This window comes from Montipora foliosa, chromosome 9, assembly GCF_036669935.1.
Source record: "Montipora foliosa isolate CH-2021 chromosome 9, ASM3666993v2, whole genome shotgun sequence".
Classification (NCBI taxonomy): domain Eukaryota; kingdom Metazoa; phylum Cnidaria; class Anthozoa; order Scleractinia; family Acroporidae; genus Montipora; species Montipora foliosa.
The window spans coordinates 30,985,682-31,003,181 of record NC_090877.1 but is presented as its reverse complement, the minus strand read 5'-3'; the positions used below and the strand labels follow the sequence as shown (position 1 = coordinate 31,003,181).

General features: G+C 37.0%; 1 protein-coding gene across 2 annotated transcripts in view; it reads left to right on the top strand.

Annotated features, from left to right (window-relative positions):
- Window positions 1-17,500, top strand: part of LOC137969947 (WW domain-binding protein 2-like) — a 20,150-nt gene that overhangs the window by 104 nt on the left and 2,546 nt on the right. The window contains exons 1-9 of one of the 2 annotated variants that reach the window (XM_068816361.1): window positions 1-55; window positions 129-234; window positions 344-418; window positions 1,215-1,289; window positions 9,379-9,439; window positions 12,705-12,797; window positions 16,277-16,453; window positions 16,662-16,699; window positions 16,991-17,081. The exon at window positions 1-55 is cut by the window's left edge and continues 104 nt beyond it. In XM_068816361.1, coding sequence (XP_068672462.1) covers window positions 1-55; window positions 129-234; window positions 344-418; window positions 1,215-1,289; window positions 9,379-9,439; window positions 12,705-12,797; window positions 16,277-16,453; window positions 16,662-16,699; window positions 16,991-17,081 — 771 coding nt within the window. The remainder of the gene's footprint in view (window positions 56-128; window positions 235-343; window positions 419-1,214; window positions 1,290-9,378; window positions 9,440-12,704; window positions 12,798-16,276; window positions 16,454-16,661; window positions 16,700-16,990; window positions 17,082-17,500) is intronic. The other variant, XM_068816362.1, reaches the window with a different exon arrangement.

Genomic DNA, 17,500 nt, shown 5'->3' with positions numbered 1-17,500 from the left:
TGTCTATGAACAAAATTGAATGTAACGGTGGACGGCTGACACTTCATGGCGACTAGTGAGTAAATAGTGGTGATCTGAACATCTTTGTTGTTGTAGTGGCATAAGTTGGAGTTTTCATTTTCTGCCAGCGTTGTGTATCATCAAGATGGCGTCGAGTTTACCCTTGAAGGAGACGAGATCCCTGGATTTTTGAAAGGTTCAAAGAAAGGGAATATTTTTATCACTACTCAGAAGGCAAGTAATTCTTCGAACATTTTTATGTGATCTATTGGATGTGATATATTTTTTTAGTGATAAAGCCATACGTGTCAAAACTCAATTTATCGCTTTTTCTTCCTACCAGGTGATATTTGCTCCTACAACAGCCAGCAATTATGGTTCATTTTCGATGAATTTTCACAGCGTTCGAAATGTGGAGGTAAGTTTCTGATTCCTGGTAGTTACCGAATCTTGCCTAGGTAGCTCAACATTAAATATCGTCATTTCACACGTCAGCATAATTTTTTTGGGTTTCAATACCAGGTAAGTCTTTACGGTAACCGGTCGCGTCGCCACAAGTTAACTCGCCTACAGGTTAACTCGCCTACATCGAAGTTAACTCGCCTACACGTTTGAAGTTAATTCGCCTACACATAAAGTTAACTCGCCTTTACATTCGAAGTTACTGTTGATGTTATAAGATAAAGCAAAAACAAGAAGTTTACTCGACAACTATCAGGCAGAAAAACGAACCATCGATCGGATATCCGATTTGAGTTTTCGTCTGTCAGCGCCCTTTAATTTCACGTCATTCTTTACCAGTTCACTTTTGACTGCGCGGCCGGATGGTTTTCGTCGATTTGCAAGAATTTCATGCCAAATTGTATGAAAGGGTAGGTTGTTTCATCGACTAACATTATCGCGCGGCGATTGGGAAGAGACCCGCAGGCTGGTTCATGACATTCCACTGTATGTATCAAGGCGCGAGACATGAAAATGTATGCAAGGTGCGTGGGAAAATGACACTGTTATTCAAACGTTTGTGCATTCGATTGGGAAATCCTGATTTAGATCTTAAAATCCGGATCTTCGGATTTCCAATCGAACACAAAATCCGAAAACGGATTTCGCGACAGATTTTGTTAATTGAAATCCTTACCCGACATGGATTTCCAATTTTTGAATCTGCGACAAAATCCGTTTTCAGATTTAGTGTTTGATTGTTTTTTCAACAGATTTTGATTATCGGTATACGAATCCCGGTATGCTTAAAGATCCACCTTCATTGTCGGTCATTTGGATCAATCCCGGTATGTATTCATCAAACTCTCTTTGATCCTCCTCCACCCTCCCATGGGCCTCTGAATGGAAGGAAAAAATCACACCTTTTAAATTTCAATAGACTATGAAACTGAAATTAGGATTTATTATATGAATAAAGGGTATGAATAGGCACGTGTCCAAACAAGTGATTTGCCCATTATTACTAAACTGACCAATCCGAAAGCTACTAGACAATGGATTTTAGTTTTTGATCCTAACCTGCGTATAAAAAGGAACAGAGGCTAGCCAAAAAACTCATCATTTAACTGTCTAAAATGAATTGTTTTTTTAGTTTCATAGAAGTTTACAAATGTAGGTTATTTCCTAAATTCTTGGCACCTTACAATGTTATTTAGCTAGGCTAGGAAGTTAGGTTAAACACAGGTTGTCGTGCATGTGCAATGCATGCAAACTTTAATATAAAGCTTAAGAACTTATGTAAAACAAACTAAGGAAACATTTATGTCTACTAAATAAAAACACACACGAGTGAAGACAATGTTGTTTTAATCTGTGGCTTATTATGATGTTCTACATAATGAATAAGTTTCCGAAACCGGTCTTGCAAAACTAACTAAACAGTTCTCATCAGAACTCTATGACCACTCCAAACGAACTGGGAGCAATAGACTCAGTAACAATATCACCTAACATTATCCTTCAAAATGGCGGATTTTACTCTCGAAACATTTGTCATATAATTTTTGCGGCCTCTTTCACGTAAAGAAATTACTTACCTTTTTACTTGAAAGATTTCTTAAATGGTATCCTACCCTTCCATACAATTTGGCATGAAATTCTCTAGTTTGGACGTTAATATACTTTACGAATATAAGCATAACAATACTTGCGAATCGACGAAAATCATCTGGTCGCGCATTCCCGCCACACAGTCAAAAATGAACTGGTAAAGAATGATGTGAAATCAGATATGCGATCGATGGTTCTTTTTTCTGCCTGATAATTAGTTGTCGCGTAAACTTCTTGTTTTTGCTTTATCTTATAACATCAACAGTAACTTCGAATGTGTAGGTGAGTTAACTTCATGTGTAGGCGAATTAACTTAGAACGTGTAGGCGAGTTAACCTGTGGGCGAGTTAACTTGTGGGCGACGTGACCATAATCCAGTCTTACTTCTCTGTTGAGGAAATTATCAACATTTTTGAGTTGTTACAAATTTTCAAACTTTGTGAACAAATATAAATAAATATCAGGAAAGATGGATGTTGCTTTTGTGTCGTGTATGGGGCGCAGTGCGTTTATTTTTTGCGCCACAAATGAATCTGAATAAAAAGCAATTGCTTCCAAAGGTAGCTTGATTCCTTGTCTTTCGTCCTGCTGAGTTTGGACTTTACAGCTACAGTCGAACCTCGATTATCCGGACTTTTTTTCTGGTCCCAATTTTGTCATGAATATTTATTAGTCATGATTAAGATCCATAGCCATATTCTTTTTAAAACTATGTAGCGTTGAAAATTGAAGTAAAGGCGAGTTTGTTTCGCTTTCAAAAAGCAAAATAAAGCAGAGCTCGCACACGTCGTAACTAATGCAGAACTGATTGGCTTAGAATTGCTCTGTTGCTAAGGGAAATTTCACGCTCTATTTGCTTGTTCGGCAAACAAGCTACACTACGTGACGAATGTTTATTCATGATCATCATGGGTGCTTACCATTTAGCCAAATAATCCGAATGGAATGATCGTTGCATAAAGGTAGGCGGTTTTTTCGAATTTAATGACCAACCGGATGAGAATGAAGCGTAAGCAATCCGTTCTTTCGATAAAAGATAAACAGGCTATAATTTTGCGATTAGAGAAAGAAGAAAAAGGAACCAATTTGTCAGCTGAATATAGCGTTAGTAAACGGCAGATATCTGATAAGATCATGACGCTTGCCAACGTCTGTACAGGTGTTCACAACGGACAGTGAAGATGTAGACCATATTGTTTTCCAAACGATTTGCAAATGTTTGTTTCATGAGTAAATGTCGCTTTCTTAATGTAATCAGTTTTTGTTCCTCATTAATATGCATATTCTCGATTATCTGGACCCTCGATTATCCCGACTATTTCGTCTAGTCCCAACGAGTCCAGGTAATCGAGGTTCGACTGTACTATATTCTGTGAGCACGTCAAGGTGACACAAAGGTAGGTGAATTTGGTTTCCACGAAAACGTGTTTGGTTACAGCTACTTGAATTAAATGGTAATTCAAGTTTATATTTTATTCATATACAAGGCCCAAATGAGCCAATGAATGAGTTGCCAGAAATCTGATCTGTGCTTTATATGCAAACGGTTCTGGGATCACCAGGTGGCAAACATTGCAAGTCGCTGTGAGAAAATGTATGGCGGAAACTTATTCGACGTCCAAAATAAACGATTTCGGAGAGACATTAACGCTTTTTTCGTTAACTTTTATCAAAAATTTGGGCAATGTTGATACGTGGAAAGTGTACGTTTTTGTTTGAATAACCCTGAAATATGAGAAAAAAATTCCTTGCGTGAGGTTAATTATGAAATGGTCTTTAACTATTACAAAATTAGGAATAAATCTGGAGGAAATATAGGATGACTTTTGGCCTATTTCTAAACTCAGCAATTCAAATAATATTGGAAATATGCCGAGTGGCGATCATTGCGTTGTGTGGGGTTGTAACAACGATCGAGGGTACCCAGAGGAGCAAAAGATTCTTCCTCATGCCGGAATAATTATTAAGATTTTAAGATGTTAAGATTTTAAGATTTTTAAGATGTTTTTTCGTTGGTAGAGCTATTAATCATTACCAATTCGAGGTTTCAATCTGTACAAAGGTCTGTTCAAATAATTTTGTACAAGGTTACAGAACCTCTGATTGTCCTACACCAACTTTGTACATAAGAGAGTATGGTTGTGAGAGTACTAAAACCTCAAAGACCTGCTCCAAAGATCAGATCTACAGAGAACTAGTATATGAAGTCATAGTGGAGCTTGACAAGTTTGCTCAGATCCAGTGACTTTAATACTTGTAGATGGTATTTTGACAGAAGAAAGGGTTTGTTTATATGTTTACAACAGCTGGTACATGTCAGATATGAATTCCCTAAATCTAGCGAAACAGAGACTGCTGTATTCTTTGGAAGAGAAGCATTAAAACAGCTACCTCGAGGCAGAAGGAGATTGAAAACGTTTGCTTGAGCGGAATCAAAGTCCAATCAAAGTGATTGGATTCTCACATAGCTTGTAGAAAATAGTAGCGGCTCAAAAACCATTTGATTTTTCTCAATCAAACAAGAACGTAACCTATGGATTTCCCTCGTGTTTTTCATCGCTCATTTCATCCCTCCAAAGAGCAATAACTTTGTAAAAACGATTTCCATCTACTCTGACAACGACTTCTCTTCTTTGAGGAAAAGGAAAACAAAATTTCCAGAAGCCGTAATTAGTTTATGCAAGAGGTAACTAATAAGAAAACAGCCTAGACGCACGTAAATACAACTAAAAAGGCTTTTTATTGTGTTATTTCCACTAGATTTGTACCTAGTTTTGTAATATTTCAAGACCATGACGAGATGTCAATTTTACAATAAACCTTACAGATCCTTACATGAGCAAAGCTAAACCGAGTAAATTTTATCTCATATTTCATGGTTATTCAAAAAAAAACTTACACTTGCCAAGTATCAATATTGGCCAAATTGATTTCTGATATAACTGTGTCGAAAAAAGTGTTGATCTCTTTCCAAAATCATTTTTTGGACGTCAAAATAAGTTTCCACCATACATTTTCTTACAGCGACTTGAAATGTTTGCCCCCTGGTGATCCCAGAACCCTTTGCGTATTAACAGGGATCCGATTACTGGCAACTCATTCTTTCTTGGCATAAAGAACAGAGGGATAAAGGGGGTAGTTTCTAAAGAAACTGCATCGGTGGGGAAGTAGTATACAAAAATTTGAGTTGATAATGTACAGTAAATTAGCCACCATAGAATCTCTGTACGGTGGCCAATTTACATTATCAACTCCGTTGATAAAACCAAATTTTTGTACAGAGTGATAAAGCTATCTGTCAAATATAAACTTTTGCTGGTCTGTTTTATTCCTTGACCTAAATTCACGCCGTAATATTTCCTTGGTTTCTTTTGTTATTTGCCTATTCTCGGCCACCCTGCTCGCTGTCAACACTAAAAAGCGCCCATACATAGTAATTTTTGTATGGAGTTTCCATGTCAAATCGGTTGTAAAAATAAAGCTGTAATGGGGTGGCATGTTCTGACAGTAGATATGAATTAAAACTATGAGTTCTGACTTAATCCCGTTTTGAAATACCCAACTCTTTTTTAGCCTTGCTTGACCGCACTTAAGAGAAAACTAGGTGTGCAAAAAAACTTCCTTTTCTAACAAGCTTAAAAGTCTGAAAGCCCAAGCAAAACTCTTGTGCTGTATTTAAATTCTGTGGCGTACACGTGCATTGCATTCTTAAACTAGTGAGCCTTTGATGCCATTTTCTCCTCAATCCAGCTCTCTCAAGAAATTAAAGTTAGTAATGGCGGACCATTAATTAGGAAAATTCCAGTTAAACCAAACTGGTGTCTTTTTTAAGGCAAGACTTAAACCTTTGATCGCTTAGTGTTTAGTTAACATAGCTTTGAAATCCAAAGAAAAAGTATTAGTAAAAATTGATTTTTTGGTCACAGGGGCACTTTATTAAGTAGTGATCTTAGAAATTATTTATGTCAACAAAACATAATCAGCAAGCGGGTAAACATAGTCACCAATTTGGCAAATAAAAGGGATGCAAATGTACGCTCGGCTTATAGAATTTCATGAAGTTCACGAAGTTTCCTCCCATTGATGTCACCTTTTTTTTCCTTTGGCAACCATTTTCCAACTAAAGGTCGCCAAAAAGGTGACTTTTTGAAAAACTGAGCTTGGAGCCCTAGTGATACACAAACAAGCACTAGCAACACCAATGTCTTCTTAATTTTCATACTTTTTTCCAAAACCTAGGAAATCTGAACAACAGATGAGTCAACGCAAAAAAAAGCTGCTTTGAGCTGCCTCTTCGAAAACAAAGCGTTTGTGCCTGCGCTGTCGCGAAACTGCTGTTCAAAGTTGTGTGTTTTTATGTGTTTGCACGGTTTATCATGGAGTCAAATTGCTGTAAAATTGCACCCGGTTTACACTTGATAAAATTTACATCAAGCTGCTGGGACAAAACTTGCATATGTAAACAGGCCTTTACAGGAGCTTGTGCCTGTGTTTGTCTTAGCTGTTGCTCCTGTATACAAATTGACAGGACTAGACACTCGTACGACGCTGGATTAATTAAATTATGTTATGAGGTGGGCGTAATGACCTCATGGTTATGGGTTTGGGAGCTGACAGAGATTCCAAAGTTCGGAAATATTACTTTGAAAGATTCAAGCAACCAATTGATACCAAACTTAACAATTGCTACCATTCGATATCAATCATGCTATCGATTGCCATTGATAATCGATGAGACCCGATGGGGTCACACAAATTTTCCCCATAGATTGGTTATCAATAAGTATATGAAAATCACACAGGCCCGGGGGCAATTAAGGATTAATTATTTTCATGCATCTTTCCAAAGTTTTCACAAAATTTCCTGGTTCATGAAGCGATAAGGGAAATTTGGAAACTTTGAAAGCAGTTCAATCAGAGTCTGCATCTGGAAGAAGATCCCCTTGTAGCTTTTTTTGCTCTGGATAATCAACTGTTAACCAATCGGGGTCAAGTAATCATGCCCCAGACTTGATTGCCAAAAGTGCCCTCGTGATTAAGAAAAAAATGCCCTCCGTCTCCGCCAATCAGCATTAAGCAGAGAGTATATCCAGGTTTTCAAATTTAAGGGTCCATTGCAAAATTTTGGGGGTCCAGCTAATTATTATTCAATAATTAATATTCCATCTATTGCCTGTTAATTGCTGCTGCAGTACCCTTTCAGATTTCTAAATTGCACAAAAATAAAATCTTATCCCTCTCCACATGTATGAATATGTACTTAAAATGATCAATTTCTTTGAAACTGTTATGCCCATTGATTCATCAATCAAAATGTATGGTCTGCCAAAGCTCCATCGATCACATCTGAAAACGTCTCAAGGAATCCGTATGCTGTAGGAACTGTTGGCTCCAGTTGATAAAATTAATGATCTAGATCTCCACAGCGAAAAAAAAAAAAACAGAACTGACTCTCAATTTTCCGTAAAAGAGCATCATTGATTTTAACAACACTTGAGGTGTAATTTAGGAACAAAAGAGTAAACAACTGTCATCGTCGGTCCGTGCGGTCATGACTTCGCCATGGCTTCGTTATGGCCATTGTTAATAATCAAGCGATTGAATACATTCAAGTTTCATGTTCAACACGTTAATTTTAACACTAACTCTGAAAAAGTAGCATAATGTGCAAAACAGACAAGTTACATGCAAAACAAGAACCGAGACTATGACACGTGCGCACCCGGAATTAAAAGGGTTGCACAGAACAAAAATTTAACATATTTCGCAGTTGGATTCTCTGTCATTTCACTCACTATAAGAGAAATGGGAATGTTCGATACGCCGTTCCCATGTTTTACCTGGCATTCTCTATTTGCATAAAAATTAACACTCAATTTTTTTTCTGCGTGGACTCTTTGTTCCACATTCTATGCGTCCAAAAGGGAAACGAGTGCGTCCCAGGATGCAATGACGCACTCTGGATACATCTCTGATTAAGTAATTTTGCCCAGCATGTGATAATCGTATCAATCGATTAATTGATATCGATTGATATGGAGTTGTTTAGATTGTCGTTTATTATCGATTTCATCAATTGTCATTGGATATCGTGGGAATGAATCATTTTGAAAGAGCAATGTCCTCAGCCATACATTGCTGACAGGGTTGTGTGGTAGTTTTGCAAAGAAAGTGATATGGGATTAATTATCGACAGCAATGATCCTTGAGTTTAGTGCAATAAGTAACTAATTATGCACTATCTGTGATACTTCAACTAGAAAGGTTTATAAAATCATGTTAGATCATCCAAGAGCGTTGAGCCCACTGTTCATCTATTTCAGACGATTATACTAAGTGCAAAATTAAGTATGATGACTTCAAAGAAAAGCTTTCATCAATTAATAAATTACTTTTGTATCGCAGACAGTCTTCATTTCATCAAAACACTCAGTCACAGTTTGCTCAATCCTCACGACCAAAAAAGCTTGTATAACGTATCTCTCCTTGTTTTTAAATCCTCTTTTAAGCCATTGACTCCTGGGGGTTCCCCATTGACGAGTAAAATCATCTGGCGTTAAACAGAGTAAGGCCGGTTTAGGCATCGAAGGTTAACAAAATAATATTTTTGTGTCCATGATGTTTAATCAGTGGCACATTCTTTGAATCCCCCCTGACGTTTGCTGTCCGAAGCAGACTTTAACAGCAATCTCAAATCACACTCTTTTGGTTTTGAAGAAATGGTGTTCTTTCAAGGATATTCTCTTTTGATCGCAAGAGAATGGTCTTACCAGGATCTTCAACATCTCTATACTCACAGGATTGAAGAGAGGCATTTGAGTCTGTTTTAAGTTGAAGCGCCAACCTGAGCTATTCAGTCCACACAACAAAAGGTCCCCTCACTTAAATTAAAATCATTCAGAATTTCAAGGCAAAATTAATACGACAGAGCAGCCATCACCAGATTTATCCAACCGCTATTAAGTCTGTGTAAGGCATGTCAAAGTGTTTAGAAATTTTAAACTTTTAGTGGACATGCTTCCACTAACACTCTCTGAAATGTTTCAGTAGTCTTTGCATATTGACGTTCTTTTTAATGGATACATTAAGTTTAGCTTTAAAAATCTCTGTTAATAGGTGTTCTTCTCTGAAATGTCTGGAAGAATTTAAAGTTAAGGCTAAGGTGTCTGCATGGTCAATTTTCTGCTCAACATGCATGCTTTGGTCAATTCCTTGAATTGTTCCAGAATATGTGTTATACTTATTTAAATGCTTTTCAAGCTATTAGTGATGTGTAAGTGCTTGGCCTTCAATACATGTAATCTTCATGAACGAATCCTTTTACAGGTTAAACAGCCAATGTTTGGAGCTAATTCTGTGAAAGGGGATGTGATTTCAGAGCCAGATGGTAATGATTCAGTCATATTAAACTTAATTATGGTATTTTTTTCTGTAATCAATACCAGTACAGTGAAAGTTGCATGTAAAGCAGTAAGGAAAAGTGATTTATCCAGTGGAAAGGAGACTACCAGTAATACATGTCACTTAATATAAATTTATGTACCAGCACACAAACCTTAATCATCACTATATTAGTGGTCACTATTATGTACATTTACCATACTTTCTTTCAAGATATGGACTATAAGAAACTTGCCATTTTATTTTCCCATTGTAGTGGCTTTCATAGCACATTGAAATTGAGATCAAAGCTACAAGTATTAACAGGGCTCGAAATTGCGACCAATACAGTCGCATTTGCAACTAAATTTTACCCTTTGCGACTAAATTATCTGGAGAAGTCGCAAATTTGCGACTTGTTGTCACCTTCGCTCTTTCGAAACAAAAGGGTTAGCAGTTGCCACTTTGCTGCTACTTTTGCTAAAATAAATAAATCACAAAATTATTTTGTTTCTCGCTGTGAAATTTCTCTGAAGATAGTGTAATGTTATTGTTGAGTAATTTAGCTGCGATGTTACGTGCACAGCTCCATTCCTTCGATCATTCGCCATTTTTAGCGGTTTCTTTACACACAAGTATTGCGGGCTCATATTTTTTGCTAAACCGCTGACAACACATTGCAACGCGGCGATTTTGCGACTAAAATTTGCGAAATTGCGACTTAATCTTTGTATCTTATCGCAAATTGCGACTGGATTTTTTCATTAATTTCGAGCCCTGATTAACAACATAATTTAAAATCTCAAAGATAGTCTTACCATATTTAAAAACATGATATTTCTATGGTATTATAATTTCATTTTGCATCCTGTAATTTAATATGATTCACCCTATTATAATGAAAGGGTTTGCTTCTTCATCACTTTTTGTGTACTGTAGGTGCAGTGCACACTGTGTTACTGGATTGTAAGAGTGTATGAGTGTGAGAGTGTAAGTCTGTAGTGGCAAATAAGCCCGCAGCACCTGCATAAATCACAAAAATAAACAGGTTTAGATCTATTGGAAGAGTGGTTGAATTTCAACAAATGAGCCCCAAAATCTGCAAGATTTTGTGATGCTGATAAATAATAAAGCAGCTTTTATTTCCAGAACCATGGATTTACCTGGTGAAAAATAACCTCGTCCTCGTGTGAATTTTTTTTTACTTGCAGAAACAATGTTCAACCTCAAGGGTTGGATGATTGTGATCTGTGTGTTGAATTTACAGAATCTGATTTACTGTCTAACTTCATAAAACTTGAAACAAAAAAAAATTAACACAAACAAAAACCTGGTGTCTTGCCATCCCTTTGTCAGAGTTGTTAGGAACACGTAATTAAGGTAGGCTGCTGAAATCTGTCACTTTCAATTTTGTGATTTACTTTTGCAGCTTATGGCAACTTTTTATATTTGTGGCACAAAATTTGTTGTTTTCTTGTTGCAAATTTTTTGCTGATGGCAATTTTTAAATTCTTACCGTATTTACCCGTGTATAGGTCAATCCCATGTATAAGTCGACCCCCCATTTTTGATGGCAATAAAGAAATTTCTTAATTTCTTTGCTAAATGTTCATGGGATACTAATCTTGCATTCTTCGATTTCTGGAACTGTGGATTCACAAAAGATTAAGGGCCTCAAGCACTTTTAAATAGTTTTGTGGTTCAGGGGTTGTTGTATGTGCGGGCATTTTGTCCTTGAATTTCGAAAAAGTTCTCAGAAAATCGAACATGTAAACCTCAAACTAACCTGTTTCGTTGTTCAAGGATAAAGGGCTTTAGAGGATAAGCACAACATCACAGAAGCAGGAGTCAATCTTTGAAAATAACTTCAAAAACGATGCGAAATGTGCAAGGTTTAATTGGTGCTTGACTTATAATTTCTCACATGGCAAATGAAACAAAACTCATAAACCAAACAATACAAAGTTTCCAAAAGCATTTAAATCATCTAGGTTTGTATAAAGAATGAAAAACAATCATTACCAACCAGCATTTTCAGGCAACACCATAGGCAGCCCAAGCTCGCTTCACTACAGACAGCCATTAAAAATTTAAACGCGTTATAAGACTTTGTATGGGAAATTAAATACCGTCGATTATAAAGCCTAAAAAATGCTCAATTTAACTTTCATTCAATAAAGTGAATAAAAATGACTCACCTCTGGTGTATTCTTGTGCCTTTTGGAGCTTATTACACCGTTTCGGGAATTCTGTGTTTTCAGTGTTTTCAATGTTCTAAGACGAAGTCAAGGCTGCACACTACGATTCCGACCGTTGTCAGCTCAGAGGCGTTATGCCCAAAGACCACATTATCATTTTATTAATGATGTTAATTTTGAATAAATTATTTAGCTGGAACTTCGCTCGAAATCTTTGACCCATGTATAAGTCGAGGGCAATTTTTGGAGCTTCTTTTGAGGCCACAAAAGGTCGACTTATACACGGGTAAATACGGTAACAATTTATTTCTTGCTTGGAACCTATGGAAACACAGGCTATGTATACAGTGGACTAATGATTTCCATCCACTGTGAAGTTCAAACTTTCTTCCGTTTTCTTTTTTCAAGCGCAAAATATTCCATGCTGTAGAGACAAACTACTGCATTCGTCTGATGAACATCATGTTTTAACAGATAAATAAAATTTCTCTCTCTCTCTCTTCCCAATGTCATTAGATTCCCTTTTATTTTCTTCAATCTTTCTGTGTTTTGTTTTTTCTAGAAACCACATGTCTTTTCAGGGGGCTATTTACGTAGGCACAAGGGCCAAGGCACAAAAATGATTTACAATACCAAAACAATATTGTGTACTAGTAGAGCTAACAACATGAATACCCAGCTGAAAAACAAAATGCAGCCAAATTGAAAGTTAGGAAATAAAGCACTGTCGAGTTACTGCACTACCTTACGTACGCAATGCATGCCTATTTCTAGCAGGAGAGTCTGATATCTTCAAAGCAAGAGGCGACAATAAAACTGTTATTTTAAAATAAAAATTTGAATTCTTTCTTGTTCCTTTTAAAGGACAAGCAAATAAGCTACATTGTAAAATGGCAAAAGAGAGAAGCAATCATCAAACTTATCTAGACAATTCTATTTTAAGCAATTGTGTCTTGTACTTCATTGCATTTGTTTATTGTACAGATGTAGTACAGTAGTGCAGTACAGCAGCAGAGAGAAATTTCTTAACAGTAGACTGGGGACTAACTTACAGTGATTGTGATGGGTTTTTAGGTGGTTGGCAAGGGAGAGGAACATTCAAAGTGACATTTAACAGTGGGGGAGCCATAGAATTTGCTGAACATTTCAAACATGCTGTTGCAAGTGGTAAGAAAGTTATGTAATTGTCTGTGGGCATCAAGGACACCACATTTTTGCCAATTAGTGGATTTTAAGCAATGGTAGAGTAAATTTTGAAAAAAATTTGTTTGGTATTCTTTTCATGAAATGGCACAAGCAAGGAGCTGAAAATTCTAGTGACTAGAAATGCTTACGCCAAATGCACAAGCAGGTTTTGCCTCCAGTAAAATCCTAGCTGAGTCCTCTTTTCGTGTTAAGTGTGAACTTTTTTACGTTATATTTGGTCATGGTGATATACCCTGGATGCCAGAGGTTTCTACTTGCTTAGAGCAACAGAATGGCTAGTCATGAAATGGAGAGTGGATTCCGCCGATTCTGTCACTCGAGAGAAAAAAACCCTGGCAACCTAGGTAGTCATGATCATATGAAATTAATGTCACTCAGGCTGTTGCCTAACGGGTGCCTAAATTGTTCATCTGGCAACCTATTTTCTATTCAAGGAGCCCTCATGGGCCCCTATGAAGCTGTGATTATCTCCGGTCAGTGGCCCCATATGTCCCGGTAAATTTTGCTCCATTAGCTGACCTTCAAACAATACATGTAGAGCTATTAATTTTGGGGTATTTGATGAGAAGCTATACATGGTGGAATGTTTCTGGAACTAGGCATATTTTAGTGCTTTAATTTATTAAACATGATCCTTGTACTGTTCATTCACTTCGTTGTCCTGTTGGCAGTTTCAGACTGGGTACAAGATGTGATTCCCAAATATGGAATGTAAATAATTTGCAAGGGCATTGAATGCTTGATAGTCAATTTGATAATTGTTTTCCTTTTGTGTGAAGAACGGCTATATAACTTACTGGTAAATTTGTGCTATAGACTCAGCGTGCATTACATGTACCGGTATGTTATTTTGTCCTGAATCAATCACCATTTTAGAAAGACTAGAGCCACACATTAGTCCAAAAATAAAGAATCTTACTAACAACAAGAACAGGTGAAAGATATATTGCTTTTCTCCATATATAAGGAAACAAATCTGAGCTTCCAGTCTCAATAACAATTTGAAACCATCTCAAACAAATTCTTATGCATTGTGACTAAAACAAATGCTACTTCATTTTGTCATTTTTAAATGATCATAGTATTTTAATGAAAAGAATAACCATCCCAATTTCAGAGACAGAATCTACATGTGCTGTGTTCTTGATCCACCGTTATACATGAACACTGATAAAGTCACAAAGATTAGATATCATGCCAGATAATTCCAGAACAGTTTGTTTTTGTGATTTGGTCTTTTGTTTGTTAAAATGGTAATGTTAGCGGATCTCACGTTTGCGCACAGCTTTTAACAAGAAGTGCATGTCGAAATGGGAAAGCCTAAAGCTTGAAACCAGCATTAATGGATTTGTTATGGACCCACTCAATTCTTTACATAGTGTCAGAAGCAGGATTGACAAACTAAGGACATCATTTGTCTCGGCTGACTAAAATATAAATCAGTACACTGGTGAAAGTGACAGAGTGAACTGTGTGCGCTTCGGCATTCGAGTAAACAGTCAAAATGGCCTCTTCGCTTGTTCTTTTGTGGAAAATACTTTCTTGGAGGAATGCAGTTGAATCATGGGCATGGTGTGTTCAGGAAACTGTAGAAGCCAGTGACCTTCTGTCACGGCCACTATGGAATAATGTTTTTATTAAGGTAGAAAATAAACCTGTGTTTTATAAGACGTGGTACATTTAACAATTATTGGATGAGGTTGAGCATGTTAGCGATAATTATCAAGGCCAAAAGTTTGTGTTATCTGCTGAAGCCGAAGAAGGCTGAGGCGTTTTTTGCGATAGTAAACCTGAAACCTTAGAGCACCTCTTTTGGTACTGCGACCGGGTATTCCCTCTCTGGAGCGCCCTCGCAAATTGGATTGGGTTGGTAACAGAAATTGAAATAGAATTTTCCCTTGAATCTGTTATCTTTAGGCTATACACCTTATTCCAAAATGGCAGCTGATTTATGTGCATACAAATTGGCCCTTGTTGCCTCGTTCAAGATAAAATATTCTTTTGAATTTTAAGCTTAAGAACGAGGCATCACGGGCTAATTTGAATAAAAATAAAAGAATATTTAAATGGCGCCCATTTTGGAATAAGGTGTATACAAACTGTATGCCTTGTAAAAATTTGATTAATTGTATTATTTTAGTAGTCAAGTTCTTCATAATTTATATAAATGCAAAATGGAGGGATGTAACCCTGGGGTACAAAGCTACCTTAAGTTTCATTATAATATTGAAAAATTTGCATGTGACTTAACTCATCAAGAAAAAATTTTAAGTAAGTGGAAACCGATGAAAAAATTATTAATTTTTGTCAATAAATGATGTAATGTGTTCTATTGTAAGTAGAGTAAGTATTGTAATATAAGTAATGTAAGTATCGCCCTGAAAGTAGAGCTATTGTAATGTCAGTGGTGTAAGGGATCTGTATTGTAAGTAATGTAAGGAGTTATGTGTTTTGCAAATACAAATTAAAATTAAAATTTATTTCAAAAAATAATAATAAAATTAAAAAATGGCCTCTTCACTTATCGACAAAGGTCCTTCTATGGATTCGACCACAGACGATATTAAACCTATACAGCGGTTTTAAAATGTGAAATAAAAGGTGTGAACTGCTATTTACTGGTCCTATGGCGAAAATTAACAAAGAAATCCAGTGGAAACACTTTTTGTGTTGGTCTGGGGAACACAGAATAGAGTTATTCAACAGCTGAGACCTAACAGCAGAACAACAGCATAAGTTAAGAAGCTACTGGGAGAGACTTGAACGTTATGTTAAGCCCCACTCAAAAAATGAACTCATCACAGTATGGGAACATGATGGCCGATTTCTCAAAAAGCATCACCAAACTACCAGTCCTAGCCTATTATGAGCCAGAATAATAATCGTTGCTTAACAAAATGCACTCAGTATGATGACATAATAGGTTACCATATCAACAGGATAGCTATTGAAAAGCATGCTATATTTTGCTTATATCTTAATGACGAATGCGGTGAAATCCTCTGTTTTCATGCGAGAAAGTGATGAGCAGGTTAAGGTGAAACTCTTCCTAAAAATAGCTTAAATTCTTTGGAGCAGATTCAGAGTTACGTTAACAAGTGGAAAAAGTTTTGGCAATAAAAAATGGGAGAGAGTTCAGATAACTTTTGAGTTTAATTTTGAGCATTTAAAGACAAAATATAGGTAGTTTTTGTAGGGCTCTCCCGTTGCCATGGTGACCTATTACATCACCATCGTGACTGCATCTTGGATACATTTACAGTGTAGCATGTAATTGGTGTTTTGTAATGTATTGTGACCTAGCTTTTATGTGAAACAGTCTTGTAGAGTCAATACTGTGCTTCTGATATGGCAGTTGTTTGAAAATAATGAATTTGCGGTTTTGCCTTCTAACATTCAACCATTTTCTTTCTTTCTTTCAACTATTTCCATTTGGTTAGCCCACAGGCCAGGCTCTCAACCTCCTCCCCCAGCTCTTGGGCACCCTGTGTTTGTCAACAGAAATGGCTACACATACAACAATGGATACCAACCACAAGCAGGTTATTATGGAGTTTCAGGACAGCCTTTTTACTCACCACCACCCCCAGGGGTATATCCTGCTTATCCACCCCCAGGTATTGTGTTAACAGTTCTATTATTACCAGTACATGCTATTGTTAATTATTGATAAAAGATAAGTTTTTATTACAAACTCAGATCAACAGTATTTCACAGAAATATTTTGACATTATTACATGGTCTTTAGCAGTGATTCTTTTCATGCACTGGCCAAGTGATGCTGCACATATATTTCTCGTTTACATTGTTTGTTTATTTTTTCAGATGGTGTTGTGGGACAGCCACCACCGTACCAGCCACATGTAAGTTTATACAGAACTCAATCAAATGGAATACACAGCAGTGTATGTCTTACCTTGGACACATTTATGTGGCCAGTTTGAGAAAAGAGGATGCAACGAGTCTAAAGCAGCTACCATTTACTGTACATGCATTGTTTAGTTTTTGTTTTATAATGCTACAAATGTACCTGACAAAAAGGCCTATTGACATTAGACAGATGCTATTCTAAATTCTTCTGCTCCGCTAACCCATTATACTTCTTAACAGTCAACTGCCTTGTGTTGGTTCTCTTGTCTTCTGTGACTTTTAAGGAGTATCCCCCTCCATACCCTGGTCAGGCTGCTCCATCTGCACCACCACCAGCACCCACTGAAGGATACTCAGGTTACACCTATGGACCGGGTAAGAACGTGGTATTGTTGCCGATATTTGTTGTAAATGAATCTCTCCATGAATCTCTCTTGCTGTTTGCTCCAATAGGTGTTTATAAGTGCCAGGTATTCCTCCCAAGACTAAGCCGATATGAAAATTTCCTCTTACCAAAAGACCACCCCCTCACGATAAACCTAAGATAATGTGCCTTCATCTCAGGGAGTATTTACATGGGACCTGGACGAACTCAGACTGACGTGAGTTCGTATCGGCTTCCATACATTATTTTTTGCGTTTGCATGAGACCGGCCTGACTTCGTGTCGGTTGCTGGACCAAGATGAGAAACTCTTGTACCGACCCGAATCTCAGACCGGGTCCAGGAATTTCAAGCTTGTCTGCTTTTGGGTCAGCAATATATTTCTTCAACGAAAGATATCATTTCGTCCCG